The sequence below is a fragment of the Mesocricetus auratus genome, unplaced genomic scaffold, assembly GCF_017639785.1.
Source record: "Mesocricetus auratus isolate SY011 unplaced genomic scaffold, BCM_Maur_2.0 Super-Scaffold_100035, whole genome shotgun sequence".
Taxonomy (NCBI): Eukaryota; Metazoa; Chordata; class Mammalia; order Rodentia; family Cricetidae; genus Mesocricetus; species Mesocricetus auratus.
The window spans coordinates 12,298,836-12,325,407 of NW_024429214.1; the positions used below are offsets into that span (position 1 = coordinate 12,298,836).

At 40.5% G+C, this 26,572-nt stretch overlaps 2 protein-coding genes across 2 annotated transcripts; both read right to left on the bottom strand.

Moving 5' to 3' along the window:
• Window positions 1-9,799: 9,799 nt before the first annotated feature.
• On the bottom strand, window positions 9,800-10,566 carry LOC121132763 (THO complex subunit 4-like). The gene is given in 2 exon segments (XM_040733794.1): window positions 9,800-10,050; window positions 10,053-10,566. Coding segments are annotated over 2 exon segments (765 nt in total).
• A 7,332-nt stretch (window positions 10,567-17,898) lies between these two features.
• On the bottom strand, window positions 17,899-18,468 carry LOC101842587 (THO complex subunit 4-like). The gene has a single exon (XM_040733795.1). It carries the CDS (start codon window positions 18,466-18,468, stop codon window positions 17,899-17,901), a length of 570 nt encoding a protein of 189 aa, XP_040589729.1.
• Window positions 18,469-26,572: the final 8,104 nt, after the last annotated feature.

Below are 26,572 nucleotides of genomic sequence, written 5' to 3' on the forward strand. Positions count from 1 at the left end.
ATCCACATGAAAAAGAATGTACATTTGTCTCACCACCACTTGGAACCTTCTCAAAAACCGACCACATACTTGGCAACATATCAAACCTCAGCAGCTATAAAAAATGGAATAACTCCATGCATCTTATCAGACCATCATATGTTAAAATTCGAATTCAACAACAACACAAATTGCAGAAAACCTACAAATTCATGGAAATCGAATAATGCTCAACTACACCATTCCTGGGTCAAAGAAGAAATAAAAAAAGAAATTAAAGACTTCCTATAATTCAATGAAAATGAAGACACAACATACCCAAACCTATGGGACACTTTGAAAGCAGTGCTACGGGGAAAGTTCATAGCACTAAGTGCCCACATAAAGAAACTGGAGAACAGTTATACTAGAGAATTAACAGCACAGCTGAAAGCTCTAGAATACAAAGAAGCAAACTCTCCCCAGGAGGACTAGATGCCAGGAAATAAAGAAATTGAGGGCTGAAATCAATACAGTACAAACTAGGAAAACAACACAAAGAATCAATGCAATGAAGAGTTGGTTCTTTGAGAAAATCAACAAGACAGACAAACCAAACTTACCAAACAGCAGAGAGTGAACATGCAAATTAACAAAATCAGAAATGAAAAGGGGGCCATAATAACGGAGTCTGAGTAAATCCAGAGAATCATTAGGTCATATTTTGAAAACTTGTACTCCACAAAATTCTAAAATTTAAAGGAAATGGACGATTTCCTGGATAGCCATCACTTGCCAAAACTATATCAAGAACAGATAAGCAATTTAAATAGACCTATAACACCTATGGAAATAGTAGCAGTCACCAAAATATCCCAACTAAAAAAAGTCCAGGTCCAGATGGCTTCAGTGCAGAATTCTACCAGATATTCAAAGAACAGCTTATACCAATTCTTCTCAAAATATTCCACACAATAGAAGCAAAAGGGTCTTTGCCATCTCTTCCTATGAGGCTTCAATAACCTTGATCCCCAAGGCACAAAAAGACACAAATAAGAAAGAGAACTTCAGACCAATATCCCTCATGAATATTGATGCAAAAATACTCAATAAAATATTAACAAATCGGATCCAAGAACACATCAAAACAATCATTCAACACGATCAAGTAAGTTTCATCCCAGGGATGCAGGGATAGTTCAACATACGAAAATCAATCAACGTAATCCACCATATAAACAAGCTGAAAATCAAAAATCACATGATCATCTCACTAGATGCTGAAAAAGCCTTTGACAAAATCCAACACCCCTTCATGATAAAGGTCTTGGAGAGATGTGGGATAACAGGGACATAATTAAACATAATAAAAGCTATACACAGTAAACCAAAGGCAACATCAAACTAAATGGACAGAACCTCAACGCAATTCCAATAAAATCAGGAACAAAACAAGGCTGTCCACTCTCTCCATACCTTTTCAACATTGTTCTTGATATTCTAGCCATTGCCACACGAGAACAACCAGGGATCAAGGGGATACAAATTGGGAAGGAATAGGTCAAACTTTCACTGTTTGCAGATGATATGATAGTTTACATCAATGACCCAAAGAATTCTACCAGGGACCTCTTAGAGTTGATTAACTCCTTCAGCAAAGTGGCAGGCTACAAGATCAATTCAAGAAAATCAGTAGCCCTACTATATACAGACGATAAAATGGCTAAAAAAGAAATCAGAGAAACACCACCCTTTACAATTGCCACAAACAACATAAAATAACTTGGGGTAATGCTAACCAAACAAGTGAAAGACCTGTATGTCAAGTAATTTTAATCTTTAAAGAAAGAAATTAAAGAAACCATCAGAAAATGGAAAGATCTCCCATACTCTTGGATAGGTAGGACCAATGTAGTAAAAATGGCAATCCTGCTAAAAGCAATCTACAGATTCAATGCACTCCCCATTAAAATCCCAGCACAATTCTTCACAGAACTTGAAAGAACAATAATCAATTTTGTATGGAAAAACAAAAGACTCAGGATAGCCAAAACAACCCTGTTCAACAAGGCAACGTCTGGAGGCATCACCATCCCTCACCTCAAGCTCTATTATAGAGCTATAGTCCTGAAAACAACTTGGTATTGGCACAAACATAGAAAGCTTGACCAATGGATTCGATTTGAAAACCCGGATATTAACCCACACACGTATGAACATCTGATCTTTGACAAAGAAGCTAAAAATATACAATGGAATAAAGAAAGCATCTTCAACAAATGGTGCTGGCATAACTGGAGGCTGGAATGTAGAAGAATGTAGACCAATCCATGTTTATAGCCATGCAAAAAACTTAGGTCCAAATGGATCAAAGACCTCAACATAAATCCAACCACACTGAACCTCTTAGAAGAGAAAGTGGGTGGTACCCTTGAAGGAATTGATACAGGAGACAGCTTCCTGATCATAACACTACTAGCACAGTGAGATCAACAATTAATAAATGGGACCTACTGAAAATGCGAAGCTTCTGTAAGCAATGGAAACAGTCAGGAAGACAAAAAGGCAGCCCACAAAATGGGAAAAAATATTCACTAATCCCACATGTGACAGAGGGTTGATCTCCAAAATTTACAAAGATCTCAAGAAGCAAGTCTCCAAAATACTCATGGATCCAACTAAAAAGTGGGCTTCAGAACTAAGTAGAGAATTTTCAATAGAGGAGTCTAAAATGGCTGAGAAGCACTTCAGAAAGTGCTCAACATCCTTAGCCATCTGGGAAATGCAAATCAAAACAACTCTGAGATACCATCTCACTCCTGTCAGAATGACTAAAATCAAAAACACCAACGAAAATTTATGCTGGAGAGGATGTGGTGAAAGGGGGACACTCCTCCATCGCTGGTGGGAGTGCCAACTGGTTCAGCCACTTTGGAAATTAGTATGGCGATTCCTCAGAAAAATGGGAATAAACCTACCACAAGCAACAGCAACTCTACTCTTAGGCATATATCCAAATATGCCCATTCATACAACAAAGATGTTTGTTCCACTATGTTCATAGCAGCATTATTTGTAATAGCCAGAACTTGTAAGCAACCTAGATGCCCCTCAATAGAAGAGTGGATGGAGACAATGTGGTACATTTACACAATGGAGTACTATTCAGCAGAAAAAACAATCGAATCCTGAGATTTGCAAATGGATGACACTAGAAGAAACCATCCTGAGTGAGGTATCCCAGTCACAAAAAGAGAAACATGTCATGTACTCTCTCATATATGGATTTTAGACATAGATGTGGGGAATGCCAGCCTAAAATCCCATGGCCAGGGAGTCTGGGAAACAGAACCTTCATTCAGTGGCTGATGGAAGAAGAGGCCGACAGCCACGGCTAAGCACTGAGCTGAACTCAAGAAAGCCAGTAACAGTGAGGGAGGACTGATGACCAAACGGATTAAGACTGGGCTCGTTTAACCCTCAGAAATAGCTGTACTGTTAAAGGTTAACTCTTGAATCCCAGGTTTCAGCCAGGGAATTCTGCATGGGACTGATCAAGACCCCCCTGAATATGGGTGTCATTGAGGAGGCCTAGGTAATCTATTGAGCCTTGGGCAGCAGATCAGTAGTCATCCCGAGTATACACATGGCATTTGGACTCCCATCCAACGATGTGAGGTGCGCTCTCACCCTCAACTCTTGGGGGAGGTTCTAGGCCCTGCCCTGCATGAAATGACAGACTATCGACACACCTCCCTGGGAAAATGAGGGCATAATGGGGGGTTGGGGGGAGGGCACGGTAAGAGGGAAGGTAAAGGGAGAGGGACCTGGAACTGACTTTTGAAGCAACCTTGTTTCTTATCTAAATTTAAATGAAAAATAAAGTTAAAAAAATTATGAAGTAAAAAGAACACTACTTAAAAAAGAGTTTAACTCTGCTTCCCAACCAGTCTTGGTACAATATCATTGTATAATGACAAATAAGAAAGAGGAGGCTCCTTTGGAGCTGCCCCCCCTAACACATGCCTGGGAATATTCCCAAAGTCTACCGAACACAATGGCCACCTTCACAGGGCATGTCCCATATAAGGAGGCACCCAGTTAACAAGCCTGAGAGAATTGGTGATGGTGCCTTAGAACACCTTGACCTAAAAAGCACCCAGGAACAGGTCCACCCCAAGATCATGTATTTTATAGTTATGTGTTAAAATGGAAAATTTTCAAATTACAGGTCAACAATTCATGTGAGATATTTATCTTCCAGACAAAAATTGTTTGGAAAGGACTACATGGCAAAAATGCTATCAGTGTGGGTTTATAGAATTACAGTGCAGAGCTGAAGTTATAAATGCTACATGGTATGGTCATTAAAAATGAATATGAGGGAATATGGTAGAAGAATAAGAAAGAAAAGTAGAAAGTTAAACATATTTATTATTTAACACAGGAGGCAAATGAACATTACAAAATGTGTTATTTTCTACAAATGACTCTGGTAATTTAATTAGGTTCTCATCTTTCATTTGTAAAATTCCAGTAAAATAAATGAAAAGCCTTATATAAAACCAGAAACACGTATAAATCAAGAAATACAGAATACCCACCAGGATGAGAATGAGATCATTCAGAAGGAAAGTACCCAGATTGTTAACACAGAACTGTACTCAAGTAGTTAAAGATATAGGACTCTACAAGTGATTGCCCATTTGACATAAACAGGCATAACACTGAAAATACCTAGAAACCACCTTCAGTGAGTGTAACTTGAATGCTACTTCCAATCACTTCCCAGTCAAACCTCAGGAGCAGAAATGGAACTGAATGTTTGGTATCACAAAAGCACACAAAATGAATTATTTCATTTACTATTGACCAAATTTAAAGAAAATCTGCCAGAAAGCAATACTCTTAACAAATAATTTTCCAAGAAACCCTCAGAAGGAGCAAGGGAGACAGCAAACAAACTGTTCTCACCCACAGAAAGCTGACTGCTGAAACTCTGCCACATCCATTCTCTGTAAAAATCCCCCTGAGCACTCTCACCACTAGACAAGAATACCAGACAGAAACTCAACAAAGAAGCAAAGGGTCTAATAGAAGTAATGACCCAAATGGGATTAACAGATATCTATAGAATATTTCATCCACATAAAAAAGAATATACTTTCTTCTCAACACCACATGGAACCTTCTCAAATATCGACCACATACTTGGCAACATATCAAACCTCAGCAGCTACAAAAACATTGGAATAACACACCACTCTCACCACTAGACAAGAATACCAGACAGAAACTCAACAAAGAAGCAAAGGGTCTAATAGAAGTAATGACACAAATGGGATTAACATATCTATAGAACATTTCATCCACATAAAAAAGAATATACCTTCTTCTCACCACCACATGGAACCTTCTCAAACATCGACCACATACTTGGCAACATATCAAACCTCAGCAGCTACAAAAACATTGGAATAACTCCATGCATCTTATCAGACCACCATGCCTTAAAATTAGAATTCAACAACAACACAAATTGCAGAAAACCTACAAACTCATGGAAATTGAATAATGCTCAACTGCACCATCCCTGGGTCAAAGAGGAAATAAAAAAAGAAATTAAAGACTTCGTCGAATTCAATGAGAATGAAGACACAACATACCCAAACCTATGGGACACTTTGAAAGCAGTGCTACGGGGAAGTTCATAGCACTAAGTGCTCACATGAAAAAACAGGAAAACAGTTATACCAGAGAATTAACATCACAGCTAAAAGCTCTAGAACACAAAGAAGCAAACTCCCCCAGGAGGACTAGACGCCAGGAAATAATCAAATTGAGGGCTGAAATCAACAAAGTAGAAACCAGGAAAACAATACAAAGAATCAATGCAACGAAGAGTTGGTTCTTTGAGAAAATCAACAAGATAGACAAACCTTTGTCCAAACTTACCAAACAGCAGAGAGTGAACACGCAAATTAACAAAATCAGAAATGAAAAGGGGGACATAACAACAGACTCTGAGGAAATCCAGAGAATCATTAGGTCATACTTTGAAAACCTGTACTCCACAAAATTCGAAAATTTAAAGGAAATGGATGACTTCCTGGACAGCTATCATTTGCCAAAACTAAATCAAGAACAGATAAGCAATTTAAATAGACCTATAACCCCTATGGAAATAGAAGCTGTCATCAAAAGTCTCCCAACCAAAAAAAGTCCAGGTCCAGATGGCCTCAGTGCAGAATTCTACCACAAATTCAAAGAACAGCTTATACCAATTCTTCTCAAAGTGTTCCACACAATAGAAGCAGAAGGGTCTTTGCCAAACTCTTTCTATGAGGCTTCAATAACCTTGATCCCCAAGCCACACAAAGATACAACCAAGAAAGAGAACTTCAGACCAATATCCCTCATGAACATTGATGCAAAAACACTCAATAAAATACTGGCAAATCGGATCCAAGAACACATCAAAACAATCATTCACCACGATCAAGTAGGTTTCATCCCAGGGATGCAGGGATGGTTTAACATACGAAAATCCATCAACGTAATCCACCATATAAACAAGCTGAAAAACAAAAATCACATGATCATCTCACTAGATGCTGAAAAAGCCTTTGACAAAATCCAACACCCCTTCATGATAAAGGTCTTGGAGAGATGTGGGATAACAGGGACATACTTAAACATAATAAAAGCCATATACAGTAAACCAACAGCCAACATCAAACTAAATGGACAGAAACTCAACGCAATTCCACTAAAATCAGGAACAAAACAAGGCTGTCCACTCTCTCCATACCTTTTCAACATGGTACATGAAGTTCTAGCTATTGCCATACGACAACAAAGGGGGATCAAGGGGATACAAATTGGGAAGGAAGAAGTCAAACTTTCACTGTTTGCAGACGATATGATAGTTTACATCAATGACCCAAAGAACTCTACCAGGGAACTCTTACAGCTGATTAACGCCTTCAGCAAAGTGGCAGGTTACAAGATCAACTCAAGAAAGTCAGTAGCCCTAATATATACAGATGATAAAAGGACTGAAAGAGAAATCAGAGAAACATCACCCTTTACAATTGCCACAAAGAACATAAAATACCTTGGGGTAACGCTAACCAAACAAGTGAAAGTCCTGTATCGTAAGAACTTTGAATCTTTAAAGAAAGAAATTAAAGAAGCCCTCAGAAAATGGAAAGATCTCCCATGCTATTGGATAGGTAGGATCAATGTAGTAAAAATGGCAATCCTGCCAAAAGCAATCTACAGATTCAATGCTATCCCCATTAAAATCCCAGCACAATTCTTCTCAGACCTTGAAAGAACAATAATCAGTTTTGTAGGGAAAAACAAAAGACCCAGGATAGCCAAAACAACCCTGTTCAAGAAGGCAACGTCCGGAGGCATCACTATCCCTGACCTCAATCTCTATTATAGAGCTATAGTCCTGAAAACAGCTTGGTATTGGCACAAAAATAGATAGCTTGACCAATGGAATCGAATTGAAAATCCGGGTATTAACCCACACATGTACGCACATCTGATCTTTGACAAAGAAGCTAAAAATATACAATGGAATAAAGAAAGCATCTTCAACAAATGGTGGTGGCATAATTGGAGACTGGCATGTAGAAGAATGCGGACCGATCCATGTTTATCGCCATGCACAAAACTTAAGTCCAAATGGATCAAAGACCTCAACATAAATCCAGCCACACTGAACCTCTTAGAAGAGAAATTGGGTGGTACCCTTGAACGAATTGGTACAGGAGACAGCTTCCTGAACATAACACCAGTAGCACAGACAGTGAGATCAACAATTAATAAATGGGACCTACTGAAACTGAGAAGCTTCTGTAAGGCAAAGGACACAGTCAGCAAGACAAAAAGGCAGCCCACAGAATGGGAAAAATATTCACTAATCCCACATCTGACAGAGGGTTGATCTCCAAAATTTACAAAGAACTCAAGAAGCAAGTCTCCAAAACAGCAAAGGACCCAATTAAGAAATGGGCTGCAGAACTAAAGAGAGTTTTCAATAGAGGAGTCTAAAATGGCTGAGAGGCACTTGAGAAAGTGCTCAACATCCTTAGCCATCCGGGAAATGCAAATCAAAGCAACTCTGAGATACCATCTCACTCCTGTCAGAATGGCTAAAATCAAAAACACCAATGACAATTTATGCTGGAGAGGATGTGGTGAAAGGGGGACACTCCTCCATTGCTGGTGGGAGTGCCAACTGGTTCAGCCACTTTGGAAATCAGTATGGAGATTCCTCAGAAAAATGGGAATAAACCTACCACAAAACACAGCAACTCCACTCTTAGGCATATATCCAAAAGATGCCCATTCATATAACAAAGATGTCTGTTCCACTATGTTCATAGCAGCTTTATTTGTAATAGCCAGAACTTGGAAGAAACCTAGATGTCCCTCACCCGAAGAGTGGATAGAGAAAATGTGTTTCATCTACACAATGGAGTACTATTCAGCAGAAAAAAATAATGGAATTATGAGATTCGCAGGCAAATGGATGACCCTAGAAGAAACCATCCCGAGTGAGGTAACCCAGTCACAAAAAGAGAAACATGGCATGTACTCTCTCATATATGGATTTTAGACATAGATATGGGGAGTGCCAGCCTACAATCCTATGGCCAGAGAGTCTGGGAAACAGAAACTTCATTTAGTGGCTGGTTAAGTACTGAGCTGAACTCAAGAAAGCCAGTATCAGAGGACTGATGATCAAAGGGATTAAGACTGGGCTGGTTGAACCCCCAGAAACAGCTGACCAGACAAAGGTTAACTCTTGAATCCCAGGCATCAGCCTGGGAATCCAGCATGGGACTGATCAAGACCCCCTGAATCTGGGTGTCAGTGAGGAGGCCTAGGTAATCTATTGAGCCTTGGACAGCAGATCAGTACCCATCCCAAGTATACACACGGACTCTGGACTCCCATAGAACAATGTGAGGTGCACTCTCACCCTGAACTCTTGGGGAAGGGTCTAGGACCTGCCCTATATGAAATGATAGACTATGGACACCCCCATGGAGGGCCTCATCCTCCCTGGGGGAATGAGGGAATAAGGGGGGATGGGGGGAGGGTACGGTAGGAGGGGAGGGAAAGGGAGAGGGACCTCGAACTGACTTGTGAAGCAACCTTGTTTCTTATCTAAATTTAAAATGGAAAATAAAAAAATAATAATAATAAATAAATAAAAAAGAAAAAAAATCCCCCTGAGCAGGCTGCAGGCATTGACCCTCCCCCTGTGGAAATTATGCAGTCTCACCACTAGGTGTCAACTCACAACAAACTAAAACACAATGTGTTTTGTAGAGAGAATTCTATTTACATTTTCTTTCCTACACACAATTCTAGTTTATTATAGCAAAGGTGGACATGCCACCTTCTCCACAACAGTAACCAGTAAAACTGATTGCCAAAATAACTCTGTATAAAACAGGTCTGAGCCGGGAGGTGGTGGCACACGCCTTTAATCCCAGCACTCGGGAGGCAGAGGCAGGCGGATCTCTGTGCGTTCCAAGCCAGGCTGGACCGATAGCCTCTGAAACAATACAGAGAAACCCTGTCTCATAAAAAAAAGAAAAAAAACACGTCTGTTTCAGAATTTTTAAAAAAAAGAGAGAAAAAGAGCCTTTACATGAGATTTCAGATCCCATTTTAAAACAGGGAAAAAGAGAGAGAGAGAGACAAACGAAAAAGAAATCCAACATTGTCTGCACAGTCCAGTTGCCAACCATTTATCTAGGGATTATGGACGAAGCTTCTGGGTCCTGTCACTTCTGTGGATTTGCCCGACTGTTTAACTGGGGTCCATCTGTACATTGTACTCATCCAGCTGTGCATCCAACTTCTTGGCAGAAAGATGCTTCTTTGCGTTCCTGCTTGTACATCTACCTCTTCCAATGCTGCCTCCACGGACACCTCTCCGGATGAGGCCACCAACAAAACACCCTGAGCCATGGTTTCTCGTCAAGGCATCTCTGTTCATTCTCTGTGCTTGTTTCCTTTGTGAGGCAGTCTGTGATGTGACAAGCTGAATGTTCGGGGGCCGCCATCTAACGGGACACCATTGTACTGTTTCATAGCCTTCAGGGCATCTGCCTTCTGTTGAAAGTGCACATGTGTTGGCCCAGAACTTCGTCTGGAGCGATCATAGTGCACAGCTGCTGTCTTCAGTGTTCCAAACTCTGAGAAGAGTTCCTGAATATCTCCATCTGACACCCCGCAGTCAAGGTTTGACACCAACAGCTTACCACCCATCTCCATGATGGCCCCACCACAGAAGTGGCTGTCAAATAGGTGATGCTGCCACTTGTTGGAAAGTTGTTTAAGCCTGCTGTAAGGACCTGGCCAGTTCCTGCCTCCTCTGGCAGAGCCACCACTCATGGTAGACCGGTTCTTCAGAGACCTGCTACATCGATGCCCCCACACAGGGGCCTTCATGGCACCGTTGTGGCGGCCCTGGCAGCCGGCCATGCTCCATCCCTGGCCTTTGCCACGACTGCCTTGATGGCTCCGGTTCATCTTAATGATGTCATCCAAAGACATATCCATTTTGTTGGCCATGGTACTCTCGAATCAGACATCGTGTTCTCCTGAATTCTAATTCGTGTTAATGAACCTGGAATCAGATGCCAGGATAATACTGAAAAGTTGGACAACAGACCTGTGTCAAAACCATCTGGTTTAAAACTCCTTTTCTAACTGGGAATATACTGTGGTCTGCTATCTTGAAACAGGCTCAATAGTGCAACTTTAGGGACTCAGCACAAAAATACAAATTTCATTTTTTCTTTTTTTTTAGAGAAATACTCTCACCGCGTAGCCCATGTTGAAGTAGAAATCAATATTGTGAAGGGAAAGCCTGTATCTAACTGACATCCAGCTGTCGTTTCCCCACCAGTGGTGGGATAAAAGTTGTTTTCCACAAATCTACCAAAACACTATTTAGAATGCTATATTTACTTGACAATGCATATTTCTCAGTTGAAAATTTATGCTGGGTAAAAATTTCAATTTTAAATGTTAGTGTTTATAACTATGCACATGGAACTCAAAAATGCTAAATTTGGATGTGATGTGATTTCATTTCCTGGTTGGGAATGCCTAGTCTCTACTTTTTATGTGCCTCATTTTGAGTAGGAAAGTGATGTAATATGGAAGTCTGCATGGATGACTCTATACTTGAAGACCTTAGTCCTTTCTATTGTATCAAAGAGAACTGTTTGCAAATATCAAGACATAAATTCAAGTATGCAGATAGATGATTCAATAAGAATATTTTGCAATGAGTATCAATAAAAGAGGAAGAAGAGTTCAGTACATATAAAATGAAATTTGTTCATAATGGTAAGGCATCGACAGCAGAAATTCAGAGCCAGATTCTTCATAAACATCAGAGAAACTATTTGCATCCCTGGACCCTTACCTCTTATATCCCAGGACAGGTTTACCTGTCTCTGTGGTGTTGACTGGTGACTTTCACATGACTCCTGACCTGGAATTTGTGATTGTCTGTGGTTTTTGAGTGCCAGTGAGTATCTGTCCTTTTACTCAGCACTGAGGTCTGCACCAGAAATTCCCCACATTGCAGGCCTGGTTGTTATATCTGATCTTTGTCTGTGACACTTAACTCTTTATCTTCACAGTGGAACTTCACACTCCTCACACACTTGGTATCCCAAAATCCAATTACTGAGAATTCTATAGATTTTTCCACTCTGCAGTCTTTCTCTTGAACCATCTGAATCTAAAACCCATCCCACCGTATCTTTACAGGTGAGTGGTCCTTCCACAATGCACCACTATGTCCTCCTGTCTCACATTATCTTCCACACAGTTAATTTCAGGATGCCTGAGCTTGCTTCCACACAACCTATCAACATGCTTGCTGCTTGATTAGAGCAGAACTGAATATAAGAGAACTCTGTATCCCAGTATCTGCCCCACACAGATAGAATTATGTAACCTCACCTCAATTGAACAATGAAAATGTTGGCATTCAATTTACACCAACAAAAGCAAACTAAATATGATGCCAGTTTCCCATCTCTAACAGAAACCTAAATAGCCCAAACAAAATATGGCAATTATGACTTGGGTCGAGACAATTCTGGAACTTGGATTCTGAAAAAAACACTCATGCATTTAATGCCACCACGGGGGAGGGACAGGCAGGATGATTATTGAGAGTTTAAAGCAAGTCTGTTTTTCACAGCAAGTTCCAGGATACGCCCCAAATATATACAGAAAACACTGTCTCAAGAAACCAAAACAGAAATAAAAAAAAAAGAAAGACATAATTGCCAGGGAGTTGTAGTGCATGCCTTTAATACCAGCACTCAGGAGGCAGCAGCATGAAGAACTCTGTGATTTTGAGACCACCCTGGTCTACAATATATGGTTCCAAGATAGCCTCCAATGCCACATAGAAACCATGCCTCCAATCCCCCACTCCTAATATGTGTCTCATTATGTTAGTGGTCAGTGAATGCTAATAACCAACTTCTGAGTTCATCCAGCATTGTTCTTCTGTCACCAGTAGATGGTGGTCTTATCATTTTAGTTACTATAAAACATGTTTGTCTTCTGTGTCTGATGCTAACTAAGGTGCTGAGACAACCCTCCCAACACACAAGGTCCCCACCTACACCTAGGTGAATGCCAATACCAGATGCAGAAAATAAGTACGGTATGTGTAGTGATCTTTTTTTGTAATCTAACAAATAAGGCTTGTCTGAAGATTAGAAAAACAAAGAGGCCAACCCATACCTCTTACCTTTATTTCAGTCAAAATGGACAATACTGCCTCAAGGAATTCTCACACTGCAATTATCTCCACCAAACCTCTCATTGCATTGATCCTGTCTCCTCCTGACTTATATTCCTCTCACCAACAAATCATCAATCCTGTTCTCACCTCCCTACTCCTGGGATTAAAGGCTTGTGATCCCAATTGCAGGGATCAATGATGGGAGCTCCATTTCTCTTTTAGCCTGAGTCATTCTGGCATAGGCCAGGGAGGACTTGATCTAACAGAGATCCATCTACATCTGTCTCATGAGTGTTGGTATTAAAGGCATGGCCACCTCTGCATTGACTCTATGATGAAGTTGTGGCATAGATGTGAGACTAACTAGTGACTTTGATCTTAACTAGGAGTGTGCCTAACTAATGACTTGGTTCTGCAGTGTGATTGTGAGGCAAGCTTATTGTTTAGATTATAATCAAAATACATCTATACTTGCAATACTGTCAAAATTTAAAAAAGATCCAACTAATGTATTATTTATGCAAATATTTGTTTGAATACAAACAAAATATCTCTATGGGTATATTTTTCCTGGCCTAAAACATCAGTTATGCCTTCAATCTATGGTTCTGTGAACACTGAGGAATAGGAAGAAGAAAGGAAATAAGATGGGAAAGAGAAGGGATGCCTAAGACATGCCATTCTCTAGACACCATACAGCTGTTGTAATCTGTAACCAACCACAGCTGTACTTACTTACATTGACCCCATACTAAACCACAATCAATAAATCGGTCTAGGAAAAGGAAAGACTCAGAGAGCCTCAACGTAAAGTCTAAAATTCTCTCTATGGATGCAATTTAGAAGGAGATACATTGCATTTAGATGTAGTCTTCAGCTGAGCCCAAGGTCTCCAACACACTTCCAAAACCTCAGTCTCACAAAATTCCTGGATTTTTCCAGTGGGTATAAAAGACAATCAGTAGAAAGGAACACAGTGGGGGAGAAAGGTAGGTAGTTACATCAGGGCATATTTGAGATGTGCAAGCACAAAACACATAGGCACATTGTGTATCTATGTATATCTCTGGGTGTGAAACTGAGATTGGCATATGTGTCAACATGTGATTCCATTCATTTGTAAGAAAACTTGAAATCATGATGTGTGCAGCTAAATTGATGACTCTAAAGAGATAATATTGAGTGACTCCAGTCAGACACAGAAAGAAAGACAATGTTCCTTGCTCCAAATCTTCAAATAGGAGTACACAATCAGGAGTAACTGGAATAACCAGACAAGTAAAAGGAGACTCATGTGGGGAGTGGGGGAATATTGGACAGTAGAAAAAAGAAACAGGAAACAAAGATGTAAGAAGGGGGTGTAATAAAGATTGTGTGTGTGAGAGAGAGAGAGAGAGAGACAGAGACAGAGACAGAGACAGAGAGAGACAGAGATTAGTTGAGAAGGAACAGACATAAACACAGGAGAGAGAGAAAAATAACAGTATGGATGTCTGAAAATGTCATAAGGATTCTTAATATTATGGTCTATCAAAATGCCTATAATATATCTAAGTCTCTGAAAAGATATACAATAAGAGCATAAATGAAAAATTTCCATCTCAGTCAATGATGTCCCTCAAAAGGACCACAGAGTTAAGACAAAGCACTCACAGTAGCCTGCTTTGATATTGTTGGTCACTGCTGTTCTTGAGATTTCCAAAACACTGCAGTCTACTGTAGTTGTCCTCTTTACCTCTCCTTAGTAGATTGTGAGACCCTACAGATGATGAAGCCATGTGCTTCAGTCACACACAATAGATTTGATGTGGAACAGAATATATATCCTCCTCCCTGGGGGCTAGCTTTCCTGGTATCAAGAGTCAACATACCAGCTTTTAAGGTAGGGAATCAACATCCTACCCAGGTATGAAAACTATGAACCATAACAACGGTCTACCCTGCATGATAAGATGAAGTGTGCAGTAGTGGCACAAACAAATTGGTGGTAAATAACAGATTCTAATTGGACTTAAGAACTCTTCGACAACAGGGAAATCATGTCTGACACTAGAAACCCACCCTGTGTCTGGGTTTTAGGTAAGGATGGGTCTTGGATGAAAACCAAATCCACTACAAATGAATCACATGCATATTCATATAAAATTGATTTGCCTCCTACTATCCATACTTATGTGGAAAATCTAGCTGCTATACTAGGGTAATTCTGAGATTATTGTCAGTGGATTATTTATAGGGAAACAGAATGTGGCAAAGTGAATTTGTCTCACCAGATCTTTAGCTACTGTCTCCTCTATCTCTGTGTCCCAGGGCTCCTTGTTTGGTTTCACAGGTGAACATGTCTGGGTGATCAGTGAGCCCTTCACTTGAGAAAGAGGTCATTAGAAAATACCTAGATTTCTAACTCAGTACTATATACAGTAGATAAAGATACAGGATTCTACAAGTAATTCTCCATTGTCATGCAGAGTCATAATACTGAAGATATGAAGAAAGGATCTTGAATGAGTGTAAATTGAATGCCACTTCGAATCACTCCCCAGTCAAAACCCATGAGTACAAATGAAACTGAATGATCAGGATCAAAAAAACCACAAAAGAATATCATAAATAATTCACAATACATTAAATTTTAGGAAGCCTTATATTTGCCATAGGGAAATATGCTTAAGATGTAATTTTCCAAGAAAAACTGAGGAGGAGTAAACAAGCTGTTCTCACCCACAGATGCTAAACTGCTGCAATCCTAGGACGCCATTTCTGAGTACAAAGCACTGTAAGTACGCTGCAGACATTGACCATCATCGTGTAAAAAGTCCACAGTTATACTACTAGGATTTATCAAAACACAAATTAAAACAACAGGTTGTGTAGCCAGAATACTAATTAGTATTAGTAAACCCAGAATCAGAAATGACAGTGAATGCTGAAAGATTGGAGAATCAAAGACCCAATCCCAAGTGTGACTTTTTACCTCTCCTTAATCCTCAGGCAAAAAGGAGGAGAACCGGTGTCTAGCAATCCTCAGACTGAATGGGGTGAGCTGGCTCTCTTCCTGCCTTATATACCTCCCTGTACCAAGCCACACCCCTTCTGTCTCCACTTCCTCAGTGCTGGGATTAAGAGTGTGAGCTCAGTTTCTCTGAGAATAATTCAATCTCTTGTAGTGCTTGGTGGCCTTGAACATTTCCTCATTTCAAATGCGGTAGTGGCACAGTCCTTTAATACCAGCACTCCGGAGGAAGAGGCAGGCAGATCTCTGTGAGGTCCCTTACCTCCAGCCTGGTTCCAGAGCCGTATCATTCCCAAATAAACACACAGGAGGCTATATTAATTATGAAGATTTTGGCCTTGCTTGTTTCTTACTGGCTAGCCCTGTCTTAAGTATTTATCCCATAACTGATAATCTAAGTATTTCTCTTACCAGAGAATTTTCTGGGTGTCCTACTCCATGGCCTTATATCTTGACTTCTGTGTTTCTCCTTCCCAGAGTCCTTCTGGAATCCTAGTCTCACCTATCTTGCTTAGCTATTGGCCAACAGTTCTTTATTGACAAAGACACAAGACTTCCCCCAACATAAAGCCAACAGCCCTTCCCAGGCATGAAAATTATGAACCATAACAACGGTCTGCCCTGCATGATAACCTGAAGGCTGCAAGAGCAGCACACATACATTCTTGGTAACCAACAGCTTATAATTGGACTTAAGGAGGACTCAACCACAGGAAAGTCATTTCTGGAACTGAAAGCCTACCCTATTTCTGAGCATTAGGGAAGGATATATCTTGAAGGAGAACCTAAATGAAGTATGCATGACTCACCTGAATATCCATATAAAATCGATTTTCCAACTACTACCAATTCTTATGTAGAAAGTTTTCTGAAAGCTATAGCAGGAAAATTCTGATATCTTTCTCATTGGAAGTGTATATAATTATTTCTAGTAAAACAGAATGTGGGAAAACTGAACTGTATCCCACCGGATCATTCACTACTGTCTCTTCCTTCTCCACTATCTACGACTTTTTGTCTGGCTCCGCATGTGAGCAGATCCGGGTGATTTATTGCCCCCAACATGGGAATGAGATCATTCAGCAGGAAAGTACCCAGATTGTTAACACAGAACTGTCCACGAGTAGTTAAAGATATAGGACTCTACAAGTGATTGCCCATTTGACATAAACAGGCATAACACTGAAAATACCTAGAAGCCACCTTCAGTGAGTGTAACTTGAATGCTACTTCCAATCACTTCCCAGTCAAACCTCAGGAGCAGAAATGGAACTGAATGTTTGGGATCACAAAAGCCCACAAATGAATTATTTCATTCACTATAGACAAAATTTAATGAAAACTGCCAGAAAGAAAAACACTTGACAAATAATTTTCCAAGAAAACTTCAGGAGGAGCAAGAGAGACAGCAAGCAAACTGGTCTCACCCACATGAAGCTGACTGCTGAAACTCTGCCACATCCATTCTCTGTAAAAATCCCCCTGAGCAGGCTGCAGGCATTGACCCTCCTCCTGAGGGAATTACACATCTCACCACTAGGTGTCAGCTCACAGCTCACAAGAAACTAAAATACAATAGGTTTTGTAGAGAGAATCCTATTTATATTTTCTTTCTTACACACAATTCTACTTTATTATGGCAAAGGTTAAAATGCCATCTTCTCCACAAAATTAACCAGTAAAACTAATCGCCAAAATACCTAGGTACAAAACAGGTCTGTTTCAGAATTTTAAAAAAAAGAGAGAAAAAAAGGCTTTACATGAGATTTCAGATCCCATTTTAAAACAGGGAAAAGAGAAAGACATACGAAAAAGAAATCCACCATTGTCTGCAGAGTCCAGTTGGCAACACTCCCTCTAGGGATTATGGACGAAGTTTCTGGGACCTGTCACTTCTGTGGATTTGCCCGGCTGTTTAACTGGCATCCATCTGTGCATTGTAATCATCCACCTGTGCAACCAACTGCTCGGCAGAATGAAGCTGCTTTGAGTTCCTGCTGGTACCTCTACCTCTTCCAATGCTGCCTTCACGGGTCTCTCTCCGGATGAGGCCACCACCAAAACCCCCTGAGACATGGTTTCTCCTCATGGCACCTCTGTTCATTCTCTGTGCTTATTTTCGTTCTGAGTCAGTCTGTGATGTAACAATCTTAATATTCATGGGGCAGCCATCTAACGGGATACCATTTGATTTTTTCATAGCCTTCAGGGCCACTGCCTTATGTTGAAAGTGCACATGTGCTGTCCCAAAACTTCGTCCGGAGCGATCATAGTGCACAGCTGTTGTCTTCAGTGTTTCAAACTCTGAGAAGAGTTCCTGAATATCTGCGAGAGACACCACACAGTCAAGGTTTGACACCAACAGCTTACCACCCATCTCCATGCTGGCTCCACCATAGAAGTGGCTGTCAAATAGGTCATGCTGCCACTTGTTGGAAAGTTGTATAGACCTGCTGTAGGGAGGCGGTCCTTTCCTGCCTCCTCCTGCAGAGCCACCACTCATGGTAGGCCGGTATTTCAGAGACATGCAGCATCGATTCCCCCACACAGAGGCCTGCATGGCACCACCGTGGTGGCCCTGGTAGCTGGCCCTGCTCCAGCCCTGGCCTTTGCCGTGACTGCCTTGCTGGCTCTGGTTCAGCTTAATGATGTCATCCAAAGACATATCCATTTTCTTGTCCATGGTGGTCTGGGAATCAGACCTCGTGTTCTCCAGAATTCTAATTTGCATTTAAAAACCTGGAATCAGATACCAGGACAATACTGAAAAATTAGATTCCAGACCTGTGTCAACCCCACCTTGTTTAAAACTCCTTTCCTACTGGGAAAATAATATGGCCTGGTACCATGAAACAGGTTCAAGAGTGCAACGTTAAGGACCCAGCAAAAAAATAAAAATTTATATTTTCTTTTTCTTTTCAGAGAAACATTGTCACCACGAAGCCCAGGTTGAAGTAGAAATCAATATAGTGAAGTGATAGCCTGTATCTCACTAACATCCAGCTGTCTTTGCCTCACCAATGGTGGGATAAATGTTGTTTTCCAAAATCGGTCAAAATACTATTTAGGATTTTATATTTACTTGTCAGTGCATATTTCTTACTTGAAAAGTTAATGCTGGGGAAAAATTTCAATGTTAAATGTTAGTGTTTACAATTATGCGCATGGAACCAAACATGCTAATTTTGGATGTGATTTCAAACAAGCTGTTCTCACCCACAGATGCTAGATTGCTGCAATCCTAGGACATCATTTCTGAGTACAAAGCACTGTAAGTAAGCTGCAGATATTGATTCTCATCGTGTAAAAAGTCCACAGTAACATTACTGGGGTTTAACAAAACACAAATTAAAACAACAGGTTATATAGCCAGAATACTCATTAGTCTTAGTAAACCCAGAGTCAGAAATCAGAGTTAATGCTGAAAGGTCAGAGAATCAAAGACCCAATCCCTAGTGTGACTTCTTACGTCTCGTGAATCCTCAGGCAAAAAGGAGGAGAACTGGTGTCTAGCAATCCTCAGACTGAATGGGGTGAGCTGGCTCTCTTCCTGACTTATATACCTCCATCTGCCAAGCCACACCCCTTCTGTCTCCACTTCCTCAGTGCTGGGATTAAGGGTGTGAGCTCAGTTTCCCTGAGAATAATTCAATCTCTTGTAGTGCTTGGGGGCCTTGAATATTTCCTCATTTCAAATGCTTGGTTTATCTGGGCGGTGGTGGCAAACGCCTTTAATCCCAGTACTCGGGAGCAAGAGGTAGGCAGATCTCTGTGAGGTCGAGGCCAGGCTGGTCTGAGAGCCTCCAAAACAATACAGAAAAACCCTGTCAGAGAGCCAGGAGTCTTGATCTGGAATAGAATTGAAAGCCTCCACTATGGGGACTAGTTTCCTTGTTATCATAAGGCAATCTGTAAACTTTTGAAGCTGTAAAAGGAAGCCTTCCCGCCAGCCTGGTTCCAGAGCTGCATCAGGACCAAATAAACACACAGGAGGCTATATTAATTATTAATCTGTTGGCCATGTATGTTTCTTACTGGCTAGTCCTGACTTAAGTATTTATCCTATAATTGATAATATAAGTTTTTCTCTTACCGGAGAACTTTCTGGGCATCCTACCCCATGGCCTTATATCTTGACTTCTGTGTTACTCCTTCCCAGAGTCCTTCTGCACCCCTAGTCCCACCTATATTGCTTCGCTATTGGCCAACAATTCTTTATTGACAGAGGCACAAGTCTTCCCCCAACATAAACCCAACAGCCCTTCCCAGGTATGAAAATTATGAACCATAACAATGGTCTGCACTGCATGATAACCTGAAGGCTGCAAGAGCAGCACACATACATTGTTTCCAACCAACAGCTTATAATTGGACTTAAGGAGGACTCAACCACAAGAAAGTCATTCCTGGAACTGAAAGCCTAACCTATTTTTGAGGATTAGGCAAGGATATATCTTGAAGGAGAACCTAAAAGTAGTATGTATGACTCACATGAATATTTGTATAAGATTGCTTTTCTAACTAGTACCAATTCTTAAATAGAAAGTTATCTCATAGCCATAGCAGGATAATGCTGAGATCTTTCTCATTGGAAGTCTATAGAATTCTTTCTAGTAAAACAGAATGCGGGAAAAGTGAATTGTGTCCCAATGGATCATTCTCTACTGTCCCTCCCTCTCCACTTTCTAGGACTTTTTGACTGGCTCTGCAGGTGAGCAGATTTGCGTGATTAATTCAATTATTCTCTGAGAATAATTCTCTTGTAGTACATGGTGTCCTTGAACATTTCCTCATATCAAATGCTTGTTTTAGCTGGGCAGTGTTCCCCACGATTTTATTCCTAGCACACATTAAGAACTCAGCACAAAAACACACATTTCTTTTTATGTTTTCTTTTTTATCCCCGACAGCGTCTTAGCATGTAGACTTGGCTGTAATTGAACCCTCTATTGAGACCAGGCTCTCTATAAAACACTTCAATCCACCAGTCTTTGCCTGACCAGTGTTGGAATTTTAAGTGTTTGCCTCCAAATGCTCAAAAACGCTTTTCAGAATGCTGAATCACATTACAGTGTGCCAAGGTCTCAAATGAACATGAAAGAATAAGTATCTCTATAGTAGTATGTAGAGACCTTGGGCATATGACCAAGAGTGATATAATTGGATCTCAACGGACATCTATATTTTGCTTCCTGAGAAGCTGCCACACTGATTTCCATAGTGGTTGTACTGATGCACATATAAACCCACAGAGATATGGAAACACAAACACATAGGACTTCATAGGTTAAAGTCATATGGGTTCCCACTGCTGAAGCAAAAAAATAGCATGATCCTCCACCCCTAATCATGGAGCAATCTGTAATTGGTACTTGTTTGCAAAGGAAAAAATAGTCCTCTGTTAGTCACACTCAGTGTAGGTCCCATGCCCAGGAGTAGGTGTCCATTACAAATGAACTCAATGCTATTTGTAGACATTTATTCTCATACATCTTTATTTGAGCACTTTTTATCTTATTGGCTTTTTTCTTATATATATTTTGTTTCTGATATTTTGTTTTTCTTTCTGTACTTTTATGTATATAAGTTCATTGCTTTATTTTTATGGGGAGATAGTGGAGAACATGCAATAAGGTAGTAAGGAGATTGGGAGAACCTGGGAAGAGTTGAGACAGAATACAAAAGGATATATTGTATGAAAAATATTTTAATAAAAAATTGAAAATGTAATAAAAAAGAATTCCATTTTATGATGTGAGGATCATCTGGCTGTGATATCAGTCACCCTGTTGATCGTCAGGATTGATTCGGCTGATCTGGCTGCACAGGCAAGTGTCCCCTTCCTCCCTCACCACTCCATGTGTATTCCTCATGAACCTGTGTGCTTGGGTAAAGAGGAATACCTTCCTCGAATGGAGGAGGACCAGTCTTCAGTCAAGCGGATATGAGCAGATGCACTCCCCTGCTAGAATCTCCATGCAAGCACTCAGGAATTTCAATTTTAATTTTCTCTGTGTATAACTGTACCTGTAGAACTCACTAGAAACCTATTTTGGTTTCAAATATATTTACAGATTTGGAATGCCAAGTCCCTAGTTTTATGTGGTTCAACATGGAAGTCAGTTTGGATGAATGTTATCTTCAAGAGCTTTGATCTTTCTCACAAAGCAAAGAGAACTGTTTGGGAACATCAACACATAAATTCAAAAATTCTACTAGATTATACTAAAAGAATATTTGACAATGAAAATCAATAAAAAGATTATTCCAATATATATATACATATATATATATATTATCAAATTGTGATAAGGGTTACTCAACACATAGAAGAAATTCTGAGAAATTTCATAGCAGAGAAATCAATTGCACCCTGGGTCCCTTCACTCTTTTGTCCCAGATGAGAATTTCCTGCTACTGTCTTGTTAAATGATGACTTTCTTATTACTCCAGAACAGAAATCTGTGACTGTGGTTAGTTTTCAAGTCCCAGCCAGCATCTGGCCTTTTCTTCAGCAGCCAGCAACTGCTCCAAATGGCAGGCCTGTAATTGCTATCTGGGACCTGGCCCTTTGTTAAGAGGAGCTTTTTCTTTTGTTAGCCGCTTTGGTTTATCCCCGCCAGTCGCCTGGGCTCTGTCGCGCCAGCCTGGTTCTAGTTCCGCACGAGTCCCAAATAAACACACAGGAGGCTATATTAATTATGAAGCTGTTGGCCTTGCTTGTTTCTAACTGGCTAGCTCTGACTTAAGTAATTACCCCATAATTGTTAATCTAAGTATGTTTCTTACCAGGGAGGTTCCAGGCTTCCTACCCCAATGGCGGTTACATCTCGAACTCTCTCCTTTCTCCTTCCCAGAATCCTCCTGGACTCCTAGCCCCACCTATCTAGATTCCTATTGGCCAGACAGTACTTTATTAACATAAGACTTCCCCAACATCTCCTCTTTTCTGTTTAAACAAAAAGAAAGGTCTTAATTTTAACATAGTCAAATTGTATATGACAGAACAGTTATCAAGTAAGAACATAGTTACAATATTTTAGCAAGATCTAAAGAAAATATCATCCATCCCATCCTTGTGAGTCCAAAGTCCTTTATGTAGCTTATCTTTTATCATAACTAAGGAAAACTATAATTATAACTATCTGTCTTCAACTCCATCAAAGACCACAGAAGGATAATATATAAACACTAGGATTGACAGAGACATCTTACTGCCTGGACAGTCACCCGAAGTTCCTCTGTAACGTTGGGGCATCCATCTTCAGCCCATAGGCCACAATGTGTCTGGAACACTTCTCAGCAAAGCAGGAAATTTTAAACTGTCCATCTGCGTTGGCAGTCTGTCAGTCATTTTTCTTTGTCCTGCAGAAAGTCTCGTAGACTCTTCATCAAGCAGGAACCCTGTAAGACTGAGTTCAGTAGTCACTTTCCTGTGGGTCCTGCATGTCCAGATGATACAACAACAGTCAAACAATCTAGGCAAGAGCAGTTTCTTGCCCAAATGGCTAATCTTGCCATGTTGAAAGCAAATTCCATAACAAGTTTCTTCGATGCCCATCTTCCTCTCAGACATAATTGGTGCTGCCAGGAGCAGACATTTCTCATTGTCAAGACAAACCCTAAACCATTTTAAATGCCATGTTCTGAAGGTCTTTGAGAGGTTTGAAGACTGTCTATCTATCTCAAATATATTTCTGTATATCTAGAACACCTAACTTACCTAACTATAAATTCTATTATAAGTAACTATCTATAGTCTGTATTCAATTATGCATTCTGTTGTAAAAGATCAGTATAAGCACAATACTTAATCAAGAGGAGAAATATAAGCATCACAAAATTGACCTTGAGTTTGTATCAATAAATTAAAAATAATACCCATACCATAATTCCCCTTTTTACCATTAAAAGGAGATTGGCTGTGATCATTAGCCAATTATAAACAATCCCATTTAAATGAAAACAAAGAGTTATAAACAAGATGGGAATTGGGACGTCGCTCATTCCAAACTGCTTCCTGCTGGAAGGGGGCGCCGTTCATACCATGGGAATCATGACAAAACTCAGAAACCTGTATAAGTCCATATATTCAGGGTCTGTAAAGCTGCATCATCTTAGCTGTCTCAATAGTTGGAACACCTGGTCCACTGCTTCCGGGGGTCTTGGTTTGTCGAACCACAGAAACATGGAAGGAATCCTTAGCTTTTCATTTTCTGTAGAAACATAAATAAAAACTCCTTTTCCGAGTAACATATCCTTATGCTTAAATTTTGAAGTCAAGGCATTTTCAAAAGATAGAAGTTGGATTAATTCAGCAGCATTTATAATCAAGTGTACTTTAGCAGCTGTTCCTTCCTTAGCAATCAAAAAACTGAAAAACATAATAGCGTACAGTATCCAGACTCTCTGTGTATTTTCCATCTTTACGTGGCTTATTTATTTATTATTACTTTATTTATTTTACTTTTATTTATTTTTCTTTGAGACAGGATTTCTCTTTGGAAATCTGCCTGCCTCTGCCTCTGCCTCTGGAGTAAATCCTACCAGCGTGCGCCACCACAACGCCGGCTTTTGTATTTATTTACCACTTTGTCGTTTCATTTTCTCTCTCAATCTCACGTATATTTTTAAACACACTGTAAACCTTTAGAGGTTTTTCTTTATCCAAGTCTGACTTTACTGTAAATCTTTATGTTTTTCTGGCCACGTGTCTTATCTGTAAAACCGTGGCTGTTTTAAACTGTCGGTTTTTTTTCAAGATGGCGGGCGTAAGCATGACTCCAGCTTACCGCCTCAGTCCATGCTGACATCCAGCAAAAGCTGCCACTTCCAGCTGTACGTACACCCCTTTCAATCGGTAGCAGAGTCTCTTAAAACAACCTTGCTGTTTTTTTCTTTTTATGCTGAGTCAGGAAGACTCCGGTAAACGAGCCACGTGAATCTCGGCTTGTCGATAGCAAAACAGAGCACACCTGAGAAAAATGCTGCTACCAATTATCTGTGCTTCTCTCCGTTCTTCTGTTTCTAAAATTCCTTTAAAGATTTTGTTGTTTTGCGTGGAAATTCAATCCCGCTTCTGACAACCATTCTGTTAAGAGGAGCTTTTTCTTTTGTTAGCCGCTTTGGTTTATCCCCGCCAGTCGCCTGGGCTCTGTCGCGCCAGCCTGGTTCTAGTTCCGCACGAGTCCCAAATAAACACACAGGAGGCTATATTAATTATGAAGCTGTTGGCCTTGCTTGTTTCTAACTGGCTAGCTCTGACTTAAGTAATTACCCCATAATTGTTAATCTAAGTATGTTTCTTACCAGGGAGGTTCCAGGCTTCCTACCCCAACGGCGGTTACATCTCGAACTCTCTCCTTTCTCCTTCCCAGAATCCTCCTGGACTCCTAGCCCCACCTATCTAGATTCCTATTGGCCAGACAGTACTTTATTAACATAAGACTTCCCCAACAGCCCTTGATACTTAACTCTTTGGCTCCATACTGCAATTTCACAGTCCCCAATCACTTGGCATATTAGAAGGCAATCACCGAGACTCCTCTAGCTTCTACTCTACAGTCTTCCTGTACACCTATCCAGAGTCCAAAGCCCTGCTACCTACTGTTTACAGATGAGTGGCCTTAACAGTATTCACTAGTCCCTCCCAATATCTTAGGATGCCTTCCACACAGCTAGTTGTCAGGATGCCCTAGACAGGCTCCTCACTCCTCCCAACATGTTTCCTGCCAACCTAGAGCAGAACTGGATTTAGCAGGATGCTGCATCCCTGTATCTGACATCCAAAGTGAGCCTGAGCCCTTCAGGTAAAATCAGGCAGGCTAACTAAAACTGGACTACTACCTTCCCTGGCTTCAGGTTGCACCAAACAATAACACATAAAATTTAAAAGGCAGTGTCCAATAGCTACCAGAAACCAGAGAATCCAAAACCAAAATTAACACTAGTTACTTTTGAAGAGATTCTAAATGAACTTAGATTTCGAGAAGAAAAAGGTGTGTCAAGAAGTCAGTCATCCCAAGAGATATGTAGGAACAGGAAGGTTGAGTCAGGGAAAGAATATTGAGCAGGATTAGAGATACCATAATATTGGGAGTCATTATAGTTTTGAGGAGAGATGTGGCACTAGTGAGACTTCCTGACATTTACAAGGATGACACCACCTGGCAATCTAAGGAATAGTGGAGAGGCTACATTAAATGCCCTTCCCCTATAATAATTTTGACAACTACCTTGTATGCCATCTTAGAATCTTTATCTAGTGGCTGATGGAAGTTGAAGAAGATACCCATAGCTAAACATTGAACAAACTCCAGGAACCTAGTTGCAGAGAGGGAGGAGTGAAAAGTAAAAGGGTCATGAATGGCCTGGTGAAAACTACAGAAACAATTACCTGAACAAGGGTTAGCTCATGGACTCCAGGCTGATGTCAGAGAGGCCATCATTGGATTTATACAGATGCCCTAAATTTTGGTGTAGTGAGGAGGCCTCAGCAATTTATGGAGCCTTGTGTAGTAGATCAGTATTTATTCCTGGCATACAAATGTACTTTGGCAGACCATTCCACATGAAGGCATGCACTCTCAGCCTGGACAATTGGGGAAGGGCCTAGGCCTTGCCCTGGAGGATAAGACAGGCTTTGGAGATCCCCATGCAGGGCCTCCCCCTCTCTGTGGCAAGGAGTGGGGATTTTGTGTGAGTTTTGGGGATTATTGTGGATAGGAGAGGAGGGTAGGAAGAGGGAGCCAGGATTGGCATGTGAAGCAAGCTTGTTTCTAATTTAT